Source organism: Podarcis cretensis (assembly GCF_951804945.1).
Source record: "Podarcis cretensis genome assembly, chromosome: 8".
Classification (NCBI taxonomy): Eukaryota; Metazoa; Chordata; class Lepidosauria; order Squamata; family Lacertidae; genus Podarcis; species Podarcis cretensis.
In genome coordinates, this window is record NC_137177.1 from 82,509,438 (window position 1) to 82,534,315 (window position 24,878).

Sequence of the window (24,878 nt, forward strand, 5' to 3'; positions counted from 1 at the left end):
GCTTTTCTCCCAAGAAGTAGGCGTCTTTTAATTTCGTGGCTGCTGTCACCACTGCAGTGATCATGGAGCCCAGGAAAGTAAAATCTCTCACTGCCTCCATTTCTTCCCCTTTTATTTGCCAAGAGGTGATGGGCCCAGTGGCCATGATCTTCGGTTTTTTGATGTTGAGCTTCAAACCATACTTTGCGCTCTCCTCTTTCACCCTCATTAAAAGGTTCTTTAATTCCTCCTCACTTTCTGCCATCAAGGTTGTGTCATCTGCATATCTGAGGTTGTTGATATTTCTTCCGGCAATCTTAATTCCGGCTAGGGATTCATCCAGCCCAGCCTTTCGCATGATGAATTCTGCATATAAGTTAAATAAGCAGGGAGACAATATGCAGCCTTGTCGTACTCCTTGCTGGCAAGGTACCACTGTACTAAATCCGGCTCTGTCGCATACCACGAGGTGGCTTTGTTCTGAGCCAGATAGCGGCGGTGGCCAAAAGGGGCGCCACTCCGGATCGGCTCCGGTTCCTGGAGCTGGCCGGGCTTTGGCGCTGCCCTGTTGCCGAAGGCGGAGCCTCTCCCTCCCTCCTTCTCCGCCTGGAGGGAGTCACGGGTCCTCGGCAGGGTTGGACTGGGCGGAGCCCGGCCTGGAAGGGAGAAACGGAAGGCGGGGAAGTGATGCCAAGTCGAATTTGGGAGCCAGAAGCGGCGCGGCGCGAACGCTGCGCTGGGGCGGCTGGCGGCGCGTCATGGAAGTGCCCGCGGTGAACCTGAAGGTAGGCGCAGGAGAGGAAAGCGAGCGGGGTAGGAGGAGGTGCGAGGCGCGACGGCGCAAGGGGTTTTCCCTTGGGAGAGGGGCTCGTGCGCAAGGCAGGGCGCAAGGCCTGGTACCTGGGTGCAGTTGGCAACTGAGTAGGAGGCAGGTGTGTGCGGGGTGCAGGAGAAAGGACTGGGGGGCTGGGTGGGGGCAATGGGTGTGTCAAAGATGGGCTGGTGTCCAGGTACGAGGCTGGGGGATGTATTGCTTGCTTGCATTTCTATCCCACCTTTTGAGCCATGGAGCGCAAGGTGGTTGGCATGGTTCTCATCAGTTCATCCCCACAACAAGCCTGCGAGGTAGGCCTAGGTTGAGAGTAAGTGCTGGCCGAACGTCACCCAGCGAGCTTCATGGCCAAGTTGTCATTCGAACCCTGGACCGAGACTGACATTCTAACTCCTGCACCACGCTGCCCCCGCAGACCGGCGTGTGTGCCCGAGAACACGGTTTTAGTAAGTTGGCAACGCTAGTAAGGAGAAGCACCTGGGGCAACTTGTATATTTGGCAGCCTGGGAAGTTTCCTAGAGGAGGTGATGCTTAAGACGCATATTCTTTGTTACGGGCAATGGTTTGTAAAACACGCATTGAACCTCTTTCTTCTATTCCTTGTGAAAGATAAGTAAGCGAGGAATGGATGGTGCATTTCTGGGAGGGGGAGGGTGTGGCTGGGATTGAGAGCAGTGATCGTTCCCTGCTTTTCCATTGCATTCCATTGTACTGAATGTCCGTCCATGTGCAACGTTTGTGCACTGGCTCTTTAAACATGCACTCCATAATAATAATAATCTATTTGTACCCTGCCCATGGTGGCACTGTGAGTTAAACCACAGAGCCTAGGACTTGCTGACCAGAAGGTCGGCGGTCCGAATCCCCGCAACGGGGTGAGCTCCCGTCGCTCGGTCCCAGCTCCTGCCAACCTAGCAGTTCGAAAGCACATCAAAGTGCAAGTAGATAAATAGGTACCACTCCGGCGGGAAGGTAAACGGCGTTTCTGTGCGCTGCTCTGGTTCGCCAGAAGTGGCTTAGTCATGCTGGCCTCATGAACCGGAAGCTGTACGCCGGCTCCCTCGGCCAATAAAGCGAGATGAGCGCCGCAACCCCAGAGTTGGTCACGAATGGACCTAACGGTCAGGGGTCCCTTTACCTTTACCCTGCGCATCTGACTGGGTTGCCTCAGCTGCTCTGGGCAGCTCCATGACTCTTGTTCCCCTTTGAATTTTTTTCTGCCCCTACACCCGGGCTGATGTACTCAGACGGCTTTATAGCATCAAAGAATGGTAGAGTGCGAAGGGAACCCCAAGGGCCATCTAGTCCAACCCCCTGCAGTGCAGGAATCATAGCTGAAGAATTCCTGAGAGAAGGCCTTCCAACCTCTGCTTCCCTTCCACTTTCAAACAGCCCTCACCACCAGAAAGTTCTTCCAGATATTTAGTTGGGATTGCCTTGCTTTCCATTTGAATCCATCGGTTCACCTCCTAGCCTCTGGAGCAGCAGAAAACGAGCTTCCTCCGTCTTCCATGTGACAACCATTCAGATATTTCAGCCTCCCCCAAGGAACTCCTCCCCACCCCGACACCCCATGTGATGCAAAACATTGTCCTCCAATATGTCGAAATCCACACTCGGCCATGACCCATAAAATTCCTGTTAGTGGCAGTTTTTATTGCTGTCTCTGGCCTAGATTGTCAGCTCTAGGGGAAACCAAAACCTGCAATGCTTGTGGTTAAGTTTGGAAGTCATCACATGAAGATCACGTTAAAGGTTCCGTTCTTAGTTTGGGCTAATTTACATACATACATCATTTTATTTGTATGCCGCCTTTCCATAGTTCAAACCCTGCTCAAGGCGGCTTACAGCATGAAAAAAACACATCATTACAGACAAAAGTAGTCATAAACAATAAACGTAAAAAATACACAACGAAATTGAACAATTTCCACATAAATCATAATAAGATCTAAAACAAAAATAATTAATATAAATAACAGCAACAAACTCCCCCTAAGCAATACCCCAGCCCGAGAGTCTGTTCTGCAGCCTCAGTTTTTGTAGCTGGAGTCAGTCAGGGCCCAGGGCAGGTGGAAAAAGGCCTATAAGGTTCTAATGCTGCCTTGTTTTTGCTTTATGTCCCGGGGTTTTTGTAGATACTGAGTACATCCTCGAAATAACGAGGTAAAAATCTTTCTAGTAAAAGCAGCACATCCTCCAATTCCATTCGCATTCATATTTTCATTCACATTCAATACGTTTTTGCCACAATATAAAAAATTATCCTGCTTCTGTCCTTTTGCCTAGTATCTCAAATGATATCTGGTATCTAAAATGGTATCTATCTAACGGTAGACTGGAACTATAAACCCCAACCCCATCATGGTTTGCACTTCCAGAGATACAAACAAGAGTGTCTCGCCAGAGTGGTGCATGCTCTGGTTATCTCCCGCTTGGAATTCTGCAATGCGCTGTATGTGAGGCTACCTTTGAAAGTGACCCAGAAACTACAACTAATCCAGAATGCGGCAGCCAGACTGGTGACTGGGAGCGGCCGCCGAGACCATATAATACTGTTTCTGAACGACCTACATTGGCTCCCAGTATGTTTCCGAGCACAATTCAAAGTGTTGGTGCTGACCTTGAAAGCCCTAAACGGCCTCAGTCCAGTATACCTGAAGGAGCGTCTCCACCTCCATCGTTCAGTCCGGACACTGAGGTTCAGCTTCAAGGGCCTTTTGGCAGTTCCCTCCCTGTGAGAAGTGAGATTACAGGGAACCAGGCAGAGGGCCTTCTCGGTAGTGGCACCCGCCCTGTGGAACGCCCTTCCATCAGATGTCAAGGAAATAAACAACTGCCATCTGAAGGCAGCCCTGTTTAGGGAAGTTTTTAATGTCTGATGTCTGTATTTTTAATATTTTGTTGGAAGCCACCCAGAGTGGTTGGGGAAACCCAGCCGGGTGGGCAGGGTATAAATAATAAATTTTTATTATATTATAAACAAACCATTGTTTACAGGCACTAGTTAGCTCTCCTCTTCTGCCTGCTTGGCTCTGCCAGTTCTAAGGTGCGGTGGCCTTACGAGGCAGAGCAGCGGCTGCAAAAATTACGTCCCCTGCACATCATTAAAGGTAAAGGTAAAGGTACCCCTGCCCGTACGGGCCAGTCGTGTCCGACTCTAGGGTTGTGCGCCCATCTCACTTAAGAGGCCGGGGGCCAGCGCTGTCCGGAGACACTTCCGGGTCACGTGGCCAGCGTGACGAAGCTGCTCTGGCGAGCCGGCACCAGTGCAGCACACGGAAACGCCGTTTACCGCTATAAAGCGGTACCTATTTATCTACTTGCACTTAGGGGTGCTTTCGAACTGCTAGGTGGGCAGGAGCTGGGACCGAAAGACGGGAGCTCACCCCACCGCGGGGATTCGAACCGCCGACCATGCGATCGGCAAGCCCTAGGCGCTGAGGTTTTACCCACAGCGCCACCGCACATCATTGGGTTGCAGCAAACCACAGTTAGCATGAACTATGCTTTGCAAAACCAACTTAAGACCACAGGTGGTTGTTCTGGTTTAACAGTTAATTGTAGGCTTGGGTTGAGCAGTTTGTACATTATGCTATATTGGGGGCGGGCAACGTCCCTCGAGGGCCACTTGCAATGATGGATTGGCAGTTGAGGGCCGCATGCCAGGGGCAGTGGTGGAAGACTGTGGCTGGTGATTGTAGAGCGCACTCATATGCAAGGGCACACGGAAAATACCACTTGGGCCCCTGGGGGGCTGCTCTGAACCCCCCCCCAGGGCCACATGCCAGGCCTGTGTTGCTGACATGTGTGCTGTACCATCATTTAAATATCCAAACCATAGTTTGGTACGATATAAGAAGCTGAAGTTCTCAGGCATGAGTTCGAATACCGTCTTAATTTGCTGCAGACTTGTTATTTGGCTTTGAGTAGCTTCTGAGACTGGTTTTTTCTTTCTGTCAAACGGAGGTGACGTTGGCCTACCTTACAAGGTCATGCTGAAGGTGATCTTATTACACAGCACCAATATAAGATGCGTCCCTAGGCCTCTCAGCGTGCCTGCCTGCTGAGCTGATTAATCTGGTTAGCTAAATGCACATAATGGGAGATGTCCTTTATTAATGTCCCCCACTTCCATAGAGTACGCTATATGTAGAAACCTAGCTCATCAGGATGATTTCTGAGCACGGGTCCTCTTCCTTGATGTGTTAGTTAGGGAGAGTGGGTTTTGTTTCTCTGTGTCTACTCACAAATGTGCAGATAAAGTTTCTAAGTGGATAGTGCCTGTTGAAATTTAGAGAGCAAGAGCATGGCTCTTAACTTGGGGAGGGCATTGTGAGACGGAATTTAAAACTGCTTTGTTTTTCGGCAGCCTTGCAAATCAAAGGTTCTGTGCTATGATCGGTTTGGTTAATTATTAAAACATAAGTGCTACTAAAAACAGATTTTCTTTCCCTCTCTCCCAACCCTCCTCTCTCTCTCACACACATGCCTAAGCAGTGTTTGCTTATATATCTCCCCTTTTATGGGGGGGGGGGAATCCCCAAGAGAGTGGGGTTGGTGTGATTTTCTTACATGGCGAATCCTAAAATCCCCACAGCATTCTTTTTAGGAGATTCTGAGAGAAGCAAGAAAGCTGTGCCAGAAGCTTCCTGAGATCCAAAGTCTGCTCCTGAAGAGGCAACCCTTTTTGCATGAATCAGGGGGTTGAAACTAGGATGTCGAGGTACACCAGAGGATGGAGCTCGTGCACCCTTAATAGTTGCTTCCCGCTGCCATTAAAGGTGCAGTAGCCCTGTAGTATGTACTCTGAAGTAAATTCAGCGGGGCTTGCTCCCAGATAAGTGAGTACTGTGTACAACTGCAGCTTTAAACTGCAGATTAAAGTATTTCCCCCTGATGAGTCGTCGGGACTGACAGTGAGCAAAATGGACAAGCGTTTGCAGAGGTGCTTGCTAGCGTTGTGCCTCTGTCTCCAGGAAACAAAGCTGACCTGATGGAGCCTCCTTCTTCAGGGACAGTATACCTCTGAATTAGCAGTTGCTTCAGAAAAAAAAGCAACACAGGAGCTTTTATCTCTGTGCCCTGTTTATGATTTCTGGCTGACAACTGGAAGCTGGTCTACAGGGCTTTTTGGCTCAGTCCAACAAGGGAATTCTTAACTTATCTTTTACGTAAATCCATGCCTGCCCGCTACATTCTTCTAGGGCTGCCAGTAAACTCCCAAGCAGCTGATTTTTTTCTGTCTCAAGGCTAGATAAAATGGGTTACTGTATATTTTCTTTGGGGAAGTCTCTGTGTGTGTGTGTCCAATGTTAAATAAGCAAGGACAGGGGTCAGTAACCTAAGGCCCATGGGCCGGAAACAGCCCACAGAGGTCATTTGACCGGCTCAGGAGCCACCCCTGAACCAAGTTGCCCAGTCTGGCGCTGCACTAAAGTGCCGCAGCGCGGCATGGGGACTCGTTTTTGCGGTGCGGAAAATCACATCTGTGCAGATGCGGAAAATCGCGGGCATGCTCTCTCTCTCTCGATCTGGCCCACGGAGGGATCTCTGCAGGACCGATCCGGCCCAGGCAAGATAAACCTTGCTGACCCCTAAGCAAGGACTTACTGATAACAGAAGACTGAGAGTCCTGCTGGATCAGACCAATGGCCCACCTAGTCCAGCATCCTGTTCACCCAGTGACCAACCAGATGCCCCAATTGGAAGCAGGACTCCAGAGCAAGGGCACTCTCCTCTCCTGTGATTTCCAGCAATTGGTATTCAGAAATTTCAGAAGATTTACAGTACCAACGTTGGAGGCTAAGGTTGCCACCTGTCCCTAGAAAGACGGGGTCGCCCTGTTTTGGGACAAAAGTCTGCCACTGCTTGGCCCTCTCCACTGACCTGACCTGACCTGACCTCTCTTCCCTCTGCGCTCGAGTCTCTTCCGACGCCAGCATGGGCGAGAGGCTGGAGCTACAGCTCAAGTCGCCCGTGGGAATTGGCTGTCTACCTCCGGCCCCTGCCCATCCTCGTGAGTCAAGGGGGAAAGCGGGGCCAGGGTGGCAAGGGAGGCGGGAAGGTGGAGCCTTGTGTGTGTGTGCCCCCCAATCCCCACACTCTGACCCATCCTGTATTTTGCCTGACCAAAGGTGGCAGCCCTAGGAGGCAGAGCGTAGACATCAGGACCAGTAGCCATCAATAGCCGTCTCCTGGGCTTGCCGAATGGAAGGTTGGTGGTTTGAATCCCTGCGACGGGGTCCTCTGTCTCAGCTTCTGCCAACCTAGCAGTTCGAAAGCACACTGGTGCAAGTAGATAAATAGGTACCACTGTGGCAGGAAGGTAAACAGCGTTTCCGTGCGCTCTGGCTTCCATCACGGTGTCCCGTTGCGCCAGAAGCGGTTTAGTCCTCTGGCCACATGACCCGGAAAGCTGTCTGTGGACAAACGCCGGCTCCCTCAGCCTGAAAGCGAGATGAGCGCCGCAACCCCATGGTTGCCTTTGAATGGACTTAATCATTCAGGGGACCTTTACCTTTTTTACCTTTACCATGAATTTGTCCAATCCTCTTTTAAAGCAGTCCTTTTAAAGCTGTCACTGCCTCCTGTGGGAGTGAGTTCCATAGATTAACTCTGTGCTGTGCAGATAAGGTCTTTCTTTTATCCGCCCTGAGTCTTCCAACATTCAGCTTCAGCGGATGGTCCCAAATTCTAGTATTAAGAGAGGGAACCAAGTTTTTCTTTAACATGTCATTATCCTCACATTTGTTTATTTCCAGCATTTCCAGCCAGAAAGGCTTCCAGCGTGACTTGCATAAAATCAGTCAAGACAAGGCAGGCTTGCAATCTACATATAGAAACAAACAAACAAACAGCATAAAAGGAAACAGGGATAGGGAGGGAAGAGGAGAAAATCAAACTTGGGCACTTATTAAATAGTTCTTCTTCTTTTGTTCTTATTTATGACATTTGTATACTGCCCTTCATCCAAAGATCACAGGACAATTCCCAATATAAAAATACAAAATGAAAACACAGAATACATAATAAACAAAATCAAAATCAATAACTCCTCTCCCATAGACCCATAGAAAAGGCCAGAGAAACATTTTCGCCTGGCACCTAAAGAGATGTAATGAAGGCACCAGGTGAGCCTCCCTGGGGAGAGCATTCCACAAACGGGGAGCCACTGTAGAAAAGGCCCTGCTATTGTGTTGCCACCCTCTGGACCTCTCACAGAGGAAGAAGGGCCTCAGATGATGATCACAGGGTCCAGGTCAGTTTATATGGGGAGAGGTATTGTGGTCCTGAGCTGCTTAAGGCTTTAGAAATCAAAACACTTTGAACTGGACCCAGAAACTAATTGTCAGCCAGTGCAGTCAGGCCACGATTGGCATTATGTGAGCAACTTGGCTGCCAAATTCTGCACCAGCTGATACTTCCAAACCATCTTCAGAGCATAGACAACAGAAGTTAGGCTATCCTTGTCCGGACCACTTGGCACATTTTTGAGAGTTAGTGGTGGTGTCCTTTCTTGAATTTCACAGCAATCACCTAGGCAAAAGAGAACAAGGAAATGGCAACGACTGAGCAAACAGAGAACAAAAAAGAGGGTAGAGAACAGATGTTTCAGGTTGGATTCCTTTTACATGATGAGCAGTGATTACTTCACTATTTCCTGAGCTGGGAAGAAAACATCATTCATTCACTTCTCTCTGTGTGTCCTCTCTTATGTCTTTGTGCTCCACAGATTTGCCCAATCATGACCAATCACTGGTCTTGTCATTCTGGGGTTTTCTTAAAAATGAAACTAAATGTGTAATCCAGATTGCTTTGCAAACCTGCCTTTTTAAAAGCTCCCTTAAAGAATGCAAAACATATCTGCTGATGCATAACTCATGGAAGTAGTAACTTTCCTCAAACACTGGTTTTTATTTTTATTTTTTTGTTCCTTGGGTGCAGTGTGAAATACCTGTTCTTTTAGATTCGTGGTGCTGCATCAAAGTTCTGAAGTTCTACTGGTCAGCTTCATTTGCTGGTCTCACTAGGGTGAGAAGTGGCAAGCAGGTGTTTATTTATTTACAAAAGTATTTCTGTACCACCCTCTAACAAAATATTAGAACAGCTTGCAGCAATATCAGTGTGTGTTTTTAAAGATTAAGAGCAGCACAAAACAACCATTAAAATGACTAGCTACTCACTATTTTTTTAAAATAAAATTTCACAGCGCTGTTGTCATTAAAAAAAAAAAAGTTTCAAGAGACACCTGACAGTCAAAAGTGAGGATGTGCCCTAGCTAGCTGCTATTGGCTTAGCTGCTGTGATGTCAGAGAGAGACAAGGCAGCTCCTGGGAGATCATAAGAGTCTTAGTTCTGAAGGTTTTTATGGGTCTGTTTTCTTTGGTTTCGCAGGTGGCGCTGTGGGTTAAAGCCTCAGCGCCTAGGGCTTGCCAATCGAAAGGTCGGCGGTTCGAATCCCTGCGGCGGGGTGCGCTCCCGCTGCTCGGTCCCAGCGCCTGCCAACCTAGCAGTTCGAAAGCACCTCCGGGTGCAAGTAGATAAATAGGGACCGCTTACCAGCGGGAAGGTAAATGGCGTTTCCGTGTGCGGCTCTGGCTCTGGCTCTGGCTCTGGCCAGAGCAGCGATGTCACGCTGGCCACGTGACCCGGAAGTGTCTCCGGACAGCGCTGGCCCCTGGCCTCTTAAGTGAGATGGGCGCACAACCCCAGAGTCTGTCAAGACTGGCCCGTACGGGCAGGGGTACCTTTACCTTTACCTTTCTTTGGTTTGCGGTCAATAATGAATAAAACAGAGTCCTTTGTGGTGGCCTTGAAAGTTGATCTCCATTTTTCGGCATCTCATCTGTGGGTCCCCCCTCGCAGCCTTGAGGGAGAGGTTGTGTGGGGCACTGTGTGCTTATGGATCAGTTTGCAAATAGGCTGTCAAAATCCTACTCTGTGAGTTTTGGGGAGGGGAAAAAATCAAGAAGGCCTTGAGGAATTCGAAAACTCCCAGCTATTCCTGACTCCTTGCGAACCAGTCTTAATACCTTGTAATGAATCGTTGGCTTTTGTGAGAGTTTCTTTCCCTCCCCTCGCACCAAAAAACACCCCCCAAACCCGCAAGCAATTATGCATCAAAGGTTATAAAATGTTTACCAGGTTCCTGTGGGCAGAGACCACCACCCCCTTCCAGTTTTTCATTCTGTAAGCCATAAGGGGGCAATTAATTTTGTCAAAAGTCAGCTGTGTTTGCAGAGGGTCTTGGTGTTAATCCTGCGGTGGTCTCGAGGGCATTTACAGAGCTTGGGGAGGAGCAAATTTTTTTAATTAGCTGAGGTTCTTTTTAATGAATGTTGCATATTGAGTGGATGGCTGGGGGGGGGGCAGATTTTTAATTAGCCAAGGTCTTTTTTAATGATTGTTGCATATTGGCTAAACACCCCCGTCCCCAGAAGCATTGCTGCTTAATATAATTGGACATTTTTTAAAAAGCTGTCAGCTTAGACGTTGAATATATTAAATGCTGTCGGTTTCAATGATTAATATACAGAATTATATTTTCCCTGTTTGCTTGGGGCTTTTTAAAGAGAATTACCGTAGTGATAACAGCATTGCGACATGTTACTGGTTCAGGAAATTGACAAATCTCCAGTGGCATTTCACTGGCCTTTGTATATATCTTACATATGTGGTCTGTTGTTGTTTTTCCATTCCTTTGACAGTTGATGTTTTACTCCACTTTTCAATCAAGATTGGCTCTCGTTGAATCTTATACTGGACCAGAAACTTTCAAGGATTTTATTATTTGCATGTACATTATTTTAATATGCCAAGACATTGGGCTGTATCCAATTTAGTTGGATATAACTAAGCTCTACTCAAAAGTAGACCCATTGAAGTTAATCAACCTGAGTAAGACTAACATGGGAGACAACCGAATATCTTAAGCATGTGGTGGTAGAGGCTTGGTAGGGAGGGAAGGGTCCTTCTCACATGCTCAGAGGCACTTCTAAGAATATTAAGAATTATTTTGCTGGACCGCACCAAAAATCCAGCAGCCTGTTTTGTGACTGCAGCTAACCAAATGCCTCTGAAGAGCTCACAAAAGGGGGGGGTGAGGGTCTATGTCCATAACATCTGGCATTCAGAGGTATACTGCACCTGTCAATGGAGGTTTTGTTTGGCTCATACTCATAGCTGGTGAAAGATTTTGTTTATCTATTATTACATTTCATTTATGTGTCTATTAAAACATGTTACATGTTATTGCATCCAGACACATACAGTATTTTTCGCTCTATAAGACGCACCTAGTTTTTGGAGGAGGAAAACAAGAAAAAGAGACAAGGCCCTCACAAGAGACTGGGGCCCTGCAGGACTTGACATCTTTCCGCAGGGCCTGCAAGACAGAGCTGTTCCACCAGGCCTTTGGTCAGGGCGCAGCCTGACTCCCTCCTTTGGCAATCTTTACAAAACTTTAGTTTATGGTTGCCATCAATTTTGATTTTAATTAATTTTTTTAATGTTTTTATATTGTTGCACTGTTTTAGTGTTGTTAGCCGCCCTGAGCCTGGCTTCGGCTGGGGAGGGCGGGATATAAATAAAAATTATTATTATTATTATTATTAAAAAATAATATTCTGAATCTCAGAAGCCAGAACAGCAAGAGGGATCGCTGCGCAGCAATCCCTCTTGCTGTTCTGGCTTCTGGGATAGCTGTGCAGCTTGTATTCACTCCCTAAGACGCACACACATTTCCCCTTACTTTTTGGGAGGGAAAAAGTGAGTCTTACAGAGCAAAAAATACGGTAGATGCTGACATGTTTTAATCCCTTCCAATTATTTGTAGCTGCTTTTCATTGTCTTTACCTGTTTCTTTATTGATGATTTTAATATGTCTTTGTAACCTGCTTAGAGGTTTTGCTGAGCCATCAAGTGCTGTACCTCAGGTTACATACGCTTCAGGTTACATACGCTTCAGGTTACAGACTCTGCTAACCCAGAAATAGTACTTCGGGTTAAGAACTTTGCTTCAGGATGAGAACAGAAATCGTGCTCCGGCAGCGCAGCAGCAGCAGGAGGCCCCATTAGCTAAAGTGGTGCTTCAGGTTAAGAAAAGTTACAGGTTAAGAACAGACCTCCAGAACGAATTAAGTACTTAACCCGAGGTACCACTGTATATAAATTTTGTTCAATGAAAGAAACAAATTTAATGAATTTCTATCCCACTGTTCCTCCAAGGAGCTCAGGAAAGGCATTTGTCATTTTCTCCACCTGCTCCCCTCCTTATTTTATAAAGCTCGCAACAAATCTATGAGGCTGGTTATGCTATGAGAGGCAGCAAGCCGCCCAGAATTACTCAGTAAATGTCATGTGGCTGAGTGGGGGATTTGAACCCCAGACTCCCAGGTCCTAGTCCAGAACTCTAACCACTACACCAGGGGTCGGCAAGGTTTAACGGCCATGGGAAGGATCACTCCCATGGAGATCGTCCATGGGCCGGACTGGTGCAGCGCGATGCCAGAAATCGTGTCTGCGCATGTCCGCGGCGCTGGAAATTGCTTCTGCGCATGCGCAGATGCCAAAAATCGTGCCTGCGCAGAAGCGATTTTGGGCGTCTGGACATGCGCAGACACGATTTCCAGTATCTGTGCGTGCGCAGACACGATTCCTGGCGCCGCTCAGTGAGTCCTCGCACCGTGCTGTGCTGCGCTGGTTTAGCACAGCGCACGGGGGACTCGCCGAGCGGGTGGCTCGGTTCGGTTTGGGGGCAACTCGTGGGCCGGTAAAACGGTCTTTGTGGGCCGCATCCAGCCCATGGGCCGCATGTTGCCGACCCCTGCACTACACCAACCCTGGGTTTCTCCATCTGTCCCCCATAAAACAAATTTTAGAAAGCCATTCCAGCTGGTTTAATCAGTGGGTCTTCTGGCAATGCCTTTTGTGTTGTTTTTGCACCACAGAGGCCGTCCTCCGGGTTTTCTCTCTTTTCTTTTTTTTAAAAGAATAAATGATATTCATTAAGTTTTCCATTTTAACAGTCCAATCAAACCACACCATATATTCTGAATTATACATATTATTCAATAATCAGTCCAAATATTGTGTCAAATTATAATTTTTTGTCCCCCGGGATTGTCTTAAACCCTAGGCTGAATCCTATAGGAAGGAAGCTGTGGAAAATGGATGCTTGGCACAAATTTCTGGACTGGGATGTTTGCCCAGTTGCGTCAATAACAACAAATCTACACTCTCTTGTCATCGCAGTTCAGAAAGGACACGTTGCTCCTAAAACACAAACGCCCTTGTACGTTTTCTGCTTCCAGTTTCTCAGCAATTTTATTTCATGCTGCCTCATACCAGGAAGAAGGAAATGGGTTATGGATGCATTTCATGCTGCTTTCAAACATTGCAAAATCACTGAGCAAGCAGGTCTTGTTTAGAACTTGTGTAGAGCCCCAAATAAAATAAAATTAGTTTATTAAAGTGTATGGTATCTGCTCTTCAGCTGTGGCTCTCAGAGTGGCTGGTTTTCAAACAGCTTATTTCTTGAACTGTTTTGGCTCCCGAACACCACAAACCCGGAAGTGACTGTTCCAGTTTGCGAACTATTTTTGGAAGCTGAATGTCCGACTGGGCTTCTGCGGCTTCCGATTGGCTGCAGGACCTCCCTGCAGCCAATCAGAAGCCGCGCTTTGGTTTCCGAAAGTTTTGGAAGTCGAATGGACTTTGGAACGGATACCGTTTGACTTCCAAGGTACAACTGTAGTTCCTTAAAGCTGTGGTGGGTAGCGGCATAGCGTGGGTTGTCAGCACCCGGGGCAAGGCAAGTAATTTGCGCCCCCTAACCCGGGGCAAGGCAAGTAATTTGCGCCCCTAACCCCTAACCTGCCGCCGCTGCCAGCTTCTTCTTGCTGCTGCCTGGGCTGGGGTATTTACGGTAAGGTAGCCGCCGCGGCGGGTCCGTGTCAGGTGATCTGAGGCGAGTTGCTGCTGGCGCTGCCGCCCAAACGACGCCGCTTGCCCGGAGGAGGAGGAGGGCAGAGAGGCGAGGAAAATGCAACATGGCCCAACAGCTGCAGCAGCAGTGGCGGCGGCGGGGCTGTGAGGAGGGGCTGCCTGGTGCACCCTCCGCGGCCCTGACGCGCGGCGAGCGCTGAGAGCCGCTGCCTGCTGGACGCCTTCAGCCTGGACGCGCGCACAGCTCGTTGATTCCGCGAGACATGGGGCTCTGCTACAGCCTGCGCCCGAGGCTCTTCGGTGACTCCGGAGGCGGCGAGCGCGCCCCCGCCCCCGATGTTGCGCCCAGTGCGGCCGGCCCCCCCTGCACCCCCCACGCTACGCCACTGGTGGTGGGGCATCTGTGGCTCTGCAAGTATTGCCTCAGATGAAACCTAGCCAAAGGAGGTCAGCTACCTGCATTTCCTCAAATCCTTCCCTTTATTACCTTCCGGTAGCTCTTTTTTCTCTCTTCACCCCCACTTCCCAGCCACTGCTGAAATTCCCATTGTGATCCCTTATCTGCCTTTGAACCCTGGGAAGGCAGAGGCTCCTTTGGGGTGGGGGTGGTGGCTTCTCATGTTTAGGAAATTGGCAAATTACCTGTTCTGGATGGGGTTGAAGGAGCAGGTGCATAGCCTGAGGGTACTCCTGAATACAGTGGTACCTCGGGTTAAGTACTTAATTCTTTCCGGAGGTCCGTACTTAACCTGAAACTGTTCTTAACCTGAAGCACCACTTTAGCTAATGGGGCCTCCTGCTGCTGCCGCGCCGCCGGAACACGATTTCTGTTCTCATCCTGAAGCAAAGTTCTTAACCTGAAGCACTATTTCTGGGTTAGCGGAATCCGTAACCTGAAGTGTATGTAACCAGAAGCGTGTGTAAACCGAGGTAGCACTGTACATCACTGTCACTAGAGGCCCAAGTGTGTGGCTAAGAGTGCCTTTTACCACTTTGTCTGGTTCGCCAACTACAGCTGTTCTTGGATGGGATAGCCTGTTGGGGTTTCTTAATACTGAGGTGGTCAATGGTGCTACTCAGAGGTGCGTGTTTGTAATTCTAGCAGAGTCCCTATATCCAGAAACACCTACTGTGATAGTGCCAATACCAGAGATGATGGAGCATCCTGGATTTCCTGCTTTGTGTACCGTATTTTTCGCTCTATAGGACGCACTTTTTCCCCTCCAAAAATGAAGGGGAAATGTGTGTGCGTCCTATAGAGCGAATGCAGGCTCCTTGGCTTCAGCGATAGCAATGCGAAGCCTCCGAAGCGCAGAGGGAACTCCCGCTGCACTCTGGGGGCTTCAGGCAGCTATCCGCAAGCCTTGGGAGCGCAGCAGGAGTTCCCGTTGCACTCCAAAGCCTTGCGGATAGCCACCTGAAGCCTAGAGAGCGAGAGGGATCGGTGCACACCGATCCCTCTTGCTCTCCAGGCTTTGCTTCGCTGGAGAGGTGCTACACAGTTTTCCCTTTCTGCGCAGTGCCCCTTCAGCGAAGCGGGAGGAAAAATGGAAGGGGGTCCGTTTCTCCTCCTGCTTCGCTGTACAGAGAGGGGGAGAATTCCCCCCCCTCCCCGTTCTCCCCCTCCTATGATCCGGTGCGTCCTATGGTCCGGTGCGTCCTATAGAGCGAAAAATACGGTATTTTGGGTAGAAGATAGAAGGTACCTGGTCAAGGTTCTGTTGGTGTGTTTGAGTGGATCTGTTCTTGGATGGGGGGGTAGCTCTTTAACAATCTTATTCAGTTCTTTTTTGTATTCCCGTGTGGGGTCTGAGTCCAGTTTTTTATAAAAGGTGGTACTGGAGAGTCTCCTGGATGTAATCAGTTTTGTTCATGATGACAACAGCTCTACCCTTGTCTGCCTCTTTAATTATAATGTCTGGGTTGTTCCTAAGATTGTCTAAGGCCCTCCTTTCAGCATGCTTGAGATTTTGTTGTAAGCGATAGGGTTTTATAACCTGCATGGCAGCACACCTGTGAGCTCTTGACAATACAGCACACCTGAGGTATCTTAACAATTTAACTAATTAGCAGGGGGAGTTTACCTGCTGCACCGAATGCAGTGATGTGATAGGGCAATTGATAATTTTGAAAACTGTATTTAAGTTGACCAAATGCTTTGTTTGGTGTAGAGTTGGTGAGTTGCAGCTGTTTGATTATTGTTTAAAAATAAAAGATAAGCAAAGATATTGCAGGCAAGTTTTTATTCCATTGCCCCAGTCGCTGCGCAAACTCGGTTGGCAAACATAGCCTGACCACTGTAGTCTGTGCACTGGTGACTTTGGGGCTAGATTACTACAATGCGCTCTGTGTGGGGCTGCCCTTGGGTCTGGTTCACAACACTGCGTCGTGATTGCTGACAGCAGCTTTTCGTTGAGAGTTTGGGATGCCTTTGTTAAAGCACTGGCTGCCCATCTGCTGCCAAGCCAGGTTCAAGATTCTTCCAGTAATTTGCAAACTCTGAACAACTTAGGTCCATGATAATTCAAGGATCACCTGAACCCTCATATGCTGGCTTGATCACTAAGATTGTCTGCAGGAGCGTTGCTGTCATTCTGCAAGTTGGTGAGGCTCATTTGTCAACAATGAGTAACCGAGCCTTTAGTACCATTGGCCCAGTCCTGTGGAACTCTCTGCCACTAGAGATTCAGCCAGGTGCGCTTTCTGTGCCAGCTTTCCACGCCTGCTGAAAACCTTTCTGTTATGCCAGGCTGATGTAGGCAATTAAGAGTACTTCCCCCACAATGTTCTACTGATACTAGCTTTTAACTCTTTTGCTTTTAACTAGTTTCTAACTTTTTATGGTTTTATTTTATACTGCTGTAAACTTGCGATAAATTCCTATGGCACAGCACTATCTAGATATTTTGGGAGACTAATAATCAGACTACATTGTTTTCTCCTTTCCACTTGCAGGCTATCATCCTGGTACACTGGCTGCTGACGACATGGTAAGTTAGTAATACCGTGTTTAATTATGATAATCTGTTGATTAATTCATTTGTGGCACACCCTCCCTAGGGAGGGGTGCCTGTCTCCGTCCCTATTAACTTTCAGGAAGAATTTGAAAATGCTCCTTGTAACCCAGGTGCATTTGCTGGCTGAAGAATACTGTTGTTGTTTTTAAGTGCTTTTGGAATGATTTAATCATGCTGTCACTGGCTACTAACCAGGGTGGCTTTCCTCTGCCTCCGCAGTTGGAGGTAGCAATGCTTCTGAATACCAGTTGCTGGAAAGGGTAGAAGGCAGGAGCGGCTCTTGTGTTCGAATCCTGATTCTGGGTTTCCTGTTGAGACATCCGGTTGGCCATTGTGTAAATAGGATGCTGGACTAAATGGGCCATTGGCCAGATCCAGCAGGCTCTTCTTACATTCTTTTATTTTCTTTCTTTTGCTCCTCATCCTCTTCTGCCCTGGACAGGGGCTGCATGGCATATTGGCTGCCAATTTCCTACCCGTGGGGTAACTTCACCATTCTCGCCCTGGGCGTCTGGGCAGTGGCCCAAAGGGATTCTATTGATGCAATCCTCATGGTAAGTTGTTGTTGTTTAAAAAAAACAACCACCCAAATCACCATGTTACGAATACATTTGCCTGATGAAAAAGGATTTTGGTGGATTTGTTGATTTCAAAGTGGATGTCCCTAGTTTTAACATGCCTATGAGAGGTGGGCTGGTCACCATGGTACAATTAGGACCTGTAACAAAGCCTGGAATCTTTTTATTCAGGCTGCCTGCCAGTCAGCTGTACCCTCGTTTCAGGAAACTCCATTCCACTCCTTCCAGTTTCACATCTCTCTCCCCCCCCCCCCCCGCCCTTTACAGCAAAAAGGGATCTGGAGGCGCTGCCTGTTCCCAAGTGCCCTGGCTTTGCAGTGCTTGGAAATGTTGCACGGGGGGATTTTGAGATGCGGGTTGTGCTTCTGCAAACCGTTGAACGCCTCCACGCCTGCTGATGGCCTTCTTGTGCATGCACGATTGTTTTTTTGGCACTCAGAGAATGAGCCCGCTATCGGTATACAGTGGTACCTCGGGTTAAGTACTTAATTCGTTCCGGAGATCTGTTCTTAATCTGAAACTGTTCTTAACCTGAAGCACCACTTTAGCTAATGGGGCCTCCTGCGTTGGTCGCGCATGCACAGAAGTGCTAAATCACGCTTTGCGCATGCACAGAAGCGCCGAATCACAATCTGCACGTGCGCAGATGTGCCGCTGCGGGTTGTGAATGTGCATCCCGCACGGATCACGTTCACAACCCGAACGTCCACTGTATACCGGAGATGGGAAGCTGGTTGTCCTCTAGTTGTTGTTGAACCACAAACTGCCACTATCCCTGGCTGTTGAACCATGTCAGCTGGGGCTGATCAGTCGAACGACATCTGGAGAACTGCAGGTTCCCTGGTTTATAGGCTATATCAGTTGGTCCTCTGTCCCTGAAATAGACCCTTACTTGCCTTTACTGCCCCCGGTGACCTCCATCACCACAATGCCTTTTGTTCATGGAGAGCTGGGCAACCTGTGAACCCTCCGTCTGTGGTTGAACTCCGCTTCCCATCATTCCAGACAGTTGGCCATGCTGGCTGGGACTGATGGGAGTGGTAGTTCAGAAAGGCAACCATCACTTGCCTTCACTGTCCCCGGTGACCTCCATCTTTGTTCATGGAGAGTTGGGCAACCTGTGGTCCTCTGTCCGCGGTTGAACTCATGCTTCCCATCATCCCTGATGGTCAGCCATGCTGGCTGGGACTAATGGGAGTTGTAGTTCAGAAACGCTTGCCTTCACTGCCCCCGTCTGCCTCCATCGCAACTGGAGAGGCCACAGATGATCACCATCCTTGGCTTTATAGGCTACAGTTGAATGAAGGGAGGGATGAGCGGTGTCTTGTACCCCTTTCTCTCCTTCCAGTTCCTCACTGGACTTCTGCTGACGATCCTGACGGACATAATCCACTTCAGCTTGTATTACCCTCAGTCGTCTTCGCTGCCTGACACCACCCGCTTCAGCGCCGGCATGGCCATCTTCAGCCTCCTCCTCAAGCCCTTGTCTTGCTTCTTTGCCTACCAGATGTACCGGGAACGTGGAGGAGAGTATGCCTTCAACCTAGGTAGGCAGCCATCGCTCAGTCGCCTGGGTTTTGGTCCTCTGTGGACCTCATGTTCTCTCCCATGCGGCCCACCATGTTCTTTGGCCCTGCCGATCTTAGCCAAACTTCCGCCCCCTTCTTTTTTCTCTCTTGTCAGCTTCTCGTTCATCTTCCTTCTTAAGTCGTGCATCCTTTTCTCCCTCTGTTTGATTTCTTTTCCCTTGCAGACTGGGAGGCTTCGTCGGAGCGATATTCTGCCCAGGATGGTATTGACTCCACTGCTTTATCCCTCATTTGCCATTACTGAAATGCCTTCCTCTTTTGTTTATCAAGTTTTTTCTTGCCTTTGTATGTATCCCTGCTCATTTGGAGACAGGCATTAGCCTCCATCTTCCTCCTGGAAGCTTTTAAAAACACTTTTTAATGAAGGTCAACAAATGTGAGGAGAGGTCTCTGAGAGCAAGATGGCCGCCCTTGAGGCAATAGAGGCCTTTTGATATGAGGAATTTGCCTGAGAGCAAGATGGCCGCCCTTAAGGCACTAGAGTCCTTTTGACGTGAAGAATATCTTGGAGAGCAGAATGCCCGCCCATAAGGCAGTAGAGGCCTTTTAACATGAGGAATTTGCCTGAAAACAAGATGGCCGCCCTTAAGGCAATAAGGGCCTTTTGACATGAGGAATTTGCCTGAGAGCAAAGTGGCCGCCCTTAAGGCAGTAGAGGCCTTTTGACATGAAGAATATCTTGGAGAGCAAAATGGCCGCCCATAAGGTAGTAGAGGCCTTTGAACATGAGGAATTTGTCTGAGAGCAAGATGGCCGCCCTTAAGCCAGTAGAGGCCTTTTGACGTGAAGAATATCTTGGAGAGCAAAATGGCCGCCCATAAGGCAGTAGAGGCCTTTTGATAGGAAGAATAACTATGAGAGCAAGATGGCTGCCCTTAAGGCACTAGAGGTCTGTTGATATGAAGAATTGTTCTGTAAAATAGGCCCTTTGATATGAGGGTGTGTAGCCTTGGCAACAGAAGTGTAAGCACAGGGGTAGCCCATGTGGTGTTTTCTAGATGTTGGACTACAACTCCCATCATCCCTTGACCTCTGGCCATGCTGGCTGGGGCTGATGGGATTTGGGAGCCCTGACATCACCTGTCAGCTACCCCTAGTGTAGAAACTGTCGTGGCTTTTGAAGTTCTTAATTTTTTAAAAAACTTATTTGATTCCCTTTAGCAAGCTACAATTCCAAGAGGGAAGCCATATATCTCTCCGGAATCAGCTTAGGGCCGAGGTTCTTGCAACAATGGCTGTTTTTACTTGCACTGGTTGGGTTCAGGTATCCCCCAGCTGCGATGAGAGAATTAAGCTTCAATGATCACAGTATTCAGCGGAGAAGGGAATAAAATCCTGTCAACTTGCTCTGTGCAGCCTTTTTATTTATGTCCTTGTCCCCTGGTGCAAATCTGTGACACCCTCCTTTTCAGAAAGGTGCCCGCCATATCTGTATTCTGCAAAAAAGAGGAATTTATTTAAAACAGATGTGGGGTACCTTTGGCTCTTTGGTTTCCTGCTCCTGATTTGTAAGAACATTTTGGGGATCTGTAAGGACTGGTTCACCTTTTATGATGGAATTTCTCTGTTGTGTTTTTTTGGGTTTTTTTTATGAGGGGGACGACCTTTTGGGACTCAAATAAAGGTGTCGGTCAGATAGACCAGAGCACATTGTCTCTTCAAAGAAGCAAGGAGTGTTGATGTCAGATTATTAGTGCCAATTCATCCATTTCAACCATCATTTTGTTGATAGCAGTGTCCTTTCTGAGCCATATTTGCACCCTTCTGCTTCTGGGCCTGTTTTGCAAACTGCAGGGAATGAGGTCAGTGGGTGTATTAGGAGGAAACACAAGTCTTAACCACAAAGACCGCCTGAAATAATCATACACACATATATAATATCACACTAAAGTCAGAGGTACACCACAAATTCTAAACACATCCAGTGCACACTGGTGAGAGCCAGTTTAGTGCAGTGGTTATTGTATTATGAAAAAGCTTTAATAAAAACTACTTGTTTTTTTTAATAAAAAATGTTTTTAACGATTAAATGAGGGTGGGGAGGTGAAGCATTTGTGGCACCTTGAGTTCATTAATTTCAGTGGGTCTACTCTGAATTCAACTAATGTTGGCTACAACCCATCTCATGTAAAAATGAGTTATTGTATTTGGACAGCATGCTTTCCATATATATCTCCTGAGGAAGGCTCGTGATCCTATGTGCGTTTACCTGAATGTAAGCTGAACTCAGTGATGCTTACTTCTGAGCAAAATGCACGGGCTGGCAATTGGTCTACTCACAAACCAGTTCCATTGTGTTCAGTGGGCCTTACTCCCACTGAATTGCTGAGTTCAGACTCCTCCATCTCTTGCCATGCAACTCTTTAGTAAAAAATAATAATAATGAATTTCCAAAGTGTGCTTCTGAGAGATTTTAATTTAATATGAAATGAGCTCTGACGACTTTGGACCAAGTCACTATAAAGGGCTGAATCCTTTCCCCAACACTGAACCAGATGGGGGTGTTTTGGGGGGGCTGCATTCAATGCCATTTTGTTTGTCAACAGCACCTGATATCCGGGGATAGATTGCCTCTGAACATGGAGGCACAACTTTCATTGACCAGAATAACTTAATTTTCTTCAGAATGATTTAAGCCCCAAGAAACACTGTGATATTTTAGACATTTAAACAAAGCAACACTTGAATTGAAACCTAACGAAAACAGAAATCTTATTAAAGGCCTACCTAATCCAGTGTCCTGTTGCTATCAGTGACTAGAAATCACACAAGTGGGGCATATATCTGTAATGGTGTCTCCCCCGCCATTTCAGGGGTGGTGAACACTTGCCCCTCATGGTTGCTGAACTACACATGAACTACATGAACTCCCATAATCCCTGCCTGGGGGTTAATGGAGGCTGGAGGTCTACAGATTCTTCCTCAGGCCCAAAGACCATCACTTGCCTTTAATTCCCCCTAGCTGCCTCTGTTGTAACTCTATTACTGCCATGTGCCTTCATTGGCCCAGGCCACCTCCATCACAATTCTGCTCTTTTAATGGATGAGGAACCTGTAGCCCTACTGATTTTGCTAGATTCCAGCACCTTTCTGGCTGATGAGTGTTGGAAGTTCAGCAACATTCAGAAGGTCACAGGTGCCTGTCCCTGTTCTAAAAGATGGCCTTTAGAGGTAGACTGTCTCTAGTTTGGGAGGCTCAGTTTAGCTTTGGTGGTCAACAGCTCCATCATAGATAGACCCTAGGGACATGGGTGTCACTGTGGTCTAAACCACTGAGTCTCTTGGGCTTGCTGATCAGAAGGTTGGTGGTTCGAATCCCTGCGACGGGGTGAGCTCCCATTGCTCTGTCCCAGCTCCTGCCAACCTACCAGTTCGAAAGCACGCCAGTGCAAGTAGATAAATAGGTCCTGTGGCAGGAAGGTAAACAGCGTTTCCGTGCACTCTGGCTTCCGTCACGGTGTCCTGTTGCGCCAGAAGCAGTTTAGTCATGCTGGCCACATGACCCGGAAAGCTGTCTGCGGACAAATGCCGGCTCCCTCAACCTGAAAGCGAGATGAGCGCCGCACCCCATAGTTGCCTTTGACTGGACTTCTACTTTACCGTAGGTAGACCCAAGCTCCCGGAATTTACCAAACTATTTTTAAAGTCATCTAAGACTGGGCCAAAGGGACGTGGGTGGCACTGTGGGTTAAACCACAGAGCCTAGGGCTTGCTGAAGAGAAGGTCAGCGGTTTGAATCCCCACGACGGGGTGAGCTCCCATTGTTCGGTCCCTGCTCCTGCCAACCTAGCAGTTCGAAAGCACATCAAAGTGCAAGTAGATAAATAGGTATCGCTCTGGCGGGAAGGTAAACAGCATTTCTGTGTGCTGCTCTAGTTCGCCAGAAGCGGCTTAGTCATGCTGACCACATGACCCGGAAGCTGTACGCCGGCTTCCTTGGCCAATAAAGCGAGATGAGCGCCGCAACCCCAGAGTCGGTCACGACTGGACCTAACGGTCAGGGGTCCTTTACCTTTACCTTTTGAAGACTGGGCCAATGGAGTCTAGAGTGTTTGCATAAAGAAGGTACCGTAGAGCATGTGAAGAGTGCTTCCCCACTTTTGGCTCACAGCAACCAAAAGTGCCACCTGAGAGGCAGGGTTTCCTGGACACAAAGCACCTATCCCTTGTTTTTGAAATGGGTCACTGGCAATGGACAATGAAGTGCAATGGCTAAGGGAACTTTTGACTCTCCAAACATGGTTGGACTGCCAACTCCCATCAGCCAGCATGGCCAATAGGTACAAGGTTGGGATCTGTTGTCCATCAACCCGGCTGCCTGGCCATGCATTAAAAAAAAGATGGCAGAACTGAGAAGGAAGCAGGGGCAGTAAAGGCAAGTGATGGTCTGGCTCATTGATGGCATTTGAGATGAGATTCCACTTCCCATCAGCCACAGCTGCCATGGTCAGTGGTCCCTAGGGACAAGTGATGGTCTAGTTCAGAGATGGAAAAACAGTAGGCCTCCAGCCAACATGGCCAACGGCCAGAGCTGTGATGCAAGGTATAAAAGGTAAAGGGAGCCCTGACCATTAGGTCCAGTCGTGACCGACTCTGGGGTTGCGGCACTCATCTCGATTTACTGGCCGAGGGAGCCGGCGTTCAAGCTTCCGGGTCATGTGGCCAGCATGACTAAGCCGCTTCTGGCAAACCAGAGCAGCGCATGGAAACACCGTTTACCTTCCCGCCAGAGCAGTACCTATTTATCTACTTGCACTTTGAGGTGCTTTCGAACTGCTAGGTGGGCAGGAGCAGGGACCGAGCAACGGGAGCTCACCCCGTCGCGGGGATTCGAACCGCCGACCTTCTGATCGGCAAGTCCTAGGCTCTGTGGTTTAACCCGCAGTGCCACCCACTTCCCATTGATGCAACGTATAGGGGGCTGTTAAGGCAAGTGATAGTCTTAATTCACGGATCGGAAACTTACAGCTCTCCAGTTGCAGCTCATCCCAGCACTTAGATTCTTGCTGGGAACACCCTGAACCCTGGGTGCTGCATCCGAAGGCTAAAAGCTGTCGCTTTCCCCTTTCCTTCTGCACAGGTGTCCTCAACGTCGGGCAGGACCGCAGCTCGTACCAGCCCATCGACCACCCGGAGCCGCCGCGCCCCTACCCAGACATGGCTACCAAGGCCTCCCCACCTCCCCCTTATTGAGGCATCCCCTGAACCGTCCAAAGAACACTGGGCCCTTTCCTTGCTGCGCTGGGGAAGAAAACCGTCTTCGCCACTTAGCCCCAACCCCACTTCTTCCTCCCCACCAGAGGAAGCGTGGTTTCTAAAAACCAGTCTAGGAGGGGAGGAAAAAAACTTTGGCGACAAAGCAACCTGTGGCTTCTCGTTCCTCCCAAACGACTTGAGGGTTTTCTCATAGTTTCTGCCGCAAATCCAGAGTGCACTTTGGACAACAATGTTTTAAAGTCTCCCCCCCCCCCCCCGATTCCAGAAATGTCATGTGTACAACTCTCTGCAATTTCCTTCTGCAATAGCAAAGTTCTCTGTATTTTTTCCCAGCCACATTGATGCTGATCAATTAAGCCTCTCTAGGCTACCCTGGGAAGAGTAGCCCACCCCCAATAAAATAGCCCCCCCCCCCCACTAAGAGACTCAGCAAGAGAGTTGTTAGCTGGAGGGTCAAGTCTGCTTACAGGAGCCAGCTAACTGATTTTTTCCAAAGAGCAATCGATGTCTTCGCCCGTTGCTGCAACTGTGCCATTTTTTTGCCAATGATTTGCTGCAGGCACGCACCTTCTGATGACTGCTGTAGGTGTGCTGATCGTTTTTCTCTCTCAAAAACACTTTTGTGCCTTAAAGAAAACACACAGCCTTCCTTTCTTCCCATGATATTTGTTTGTATGATTGTTTTCCTGAAGAAAATTAAAGAAGCTTTTTAATAAAA

General features: G+C 48.4%; 1 protein-coding gene and 1 long non-coding RNA gene across 2 annotated transcripts; both read left to right on the forward strand.

Moving 5' to 3' along the window:
* Window positions 1–609: 609 nt before the first annotated feature.
* Window positions 610–24,878, forward strand: AGTRAP (angiotensin II receptor associated protein). Its single transcript, XM_079987191.1, has 5 exons — window positions 610–764; window positions 16,715–16,749; window positions 17,219–17,330; window positions 18,703–18,901; window positions 24,024–24,878. Exons 1-5 carry the CDS (start codon window positions 738–740, stop codon window positions 24,134–24,136), a joined length of 486 nt encoding a protein of 161 aa, XP_079843317.1. The 5' UTR covers window positions 610–737; the 3' UTR covers window positions 24,137–24,878.
* LOC307222288 lies at window positions 18,929–20,290 on the forward strand. The gene is made up of 2 exons (XR_013841723.1): window positions 18,929–19,417; window positions 19,824–20,290. It is a non-coding gene; the product is annotated as an uncharacterized lncRNA (long non-coding RNA).

Excerpts from the sequence above, each read along its gene's own strand:
- AGTRAP (XM_079987191.1), top strand. The coding sequence starts at position 738 with ATGGAAGTGCCCGCGGTGAACCTGAAG. Across the intron at positions 16,750-17,218 it reads CACTGGCTGCTGACGACATG|GGGCTGCATGGCATATTGGC; the intron begins GTAAGTTAGTAA and ends TGCCCTGGACAG. Across the intron at positions 17,331-18,702 it reads CTATTGATGCAATCCTCATG|TTCCTCACTGGACTTCTGCT; the intron begins GTAAGTTGTTGT and ends CTCTCCTTCCAG.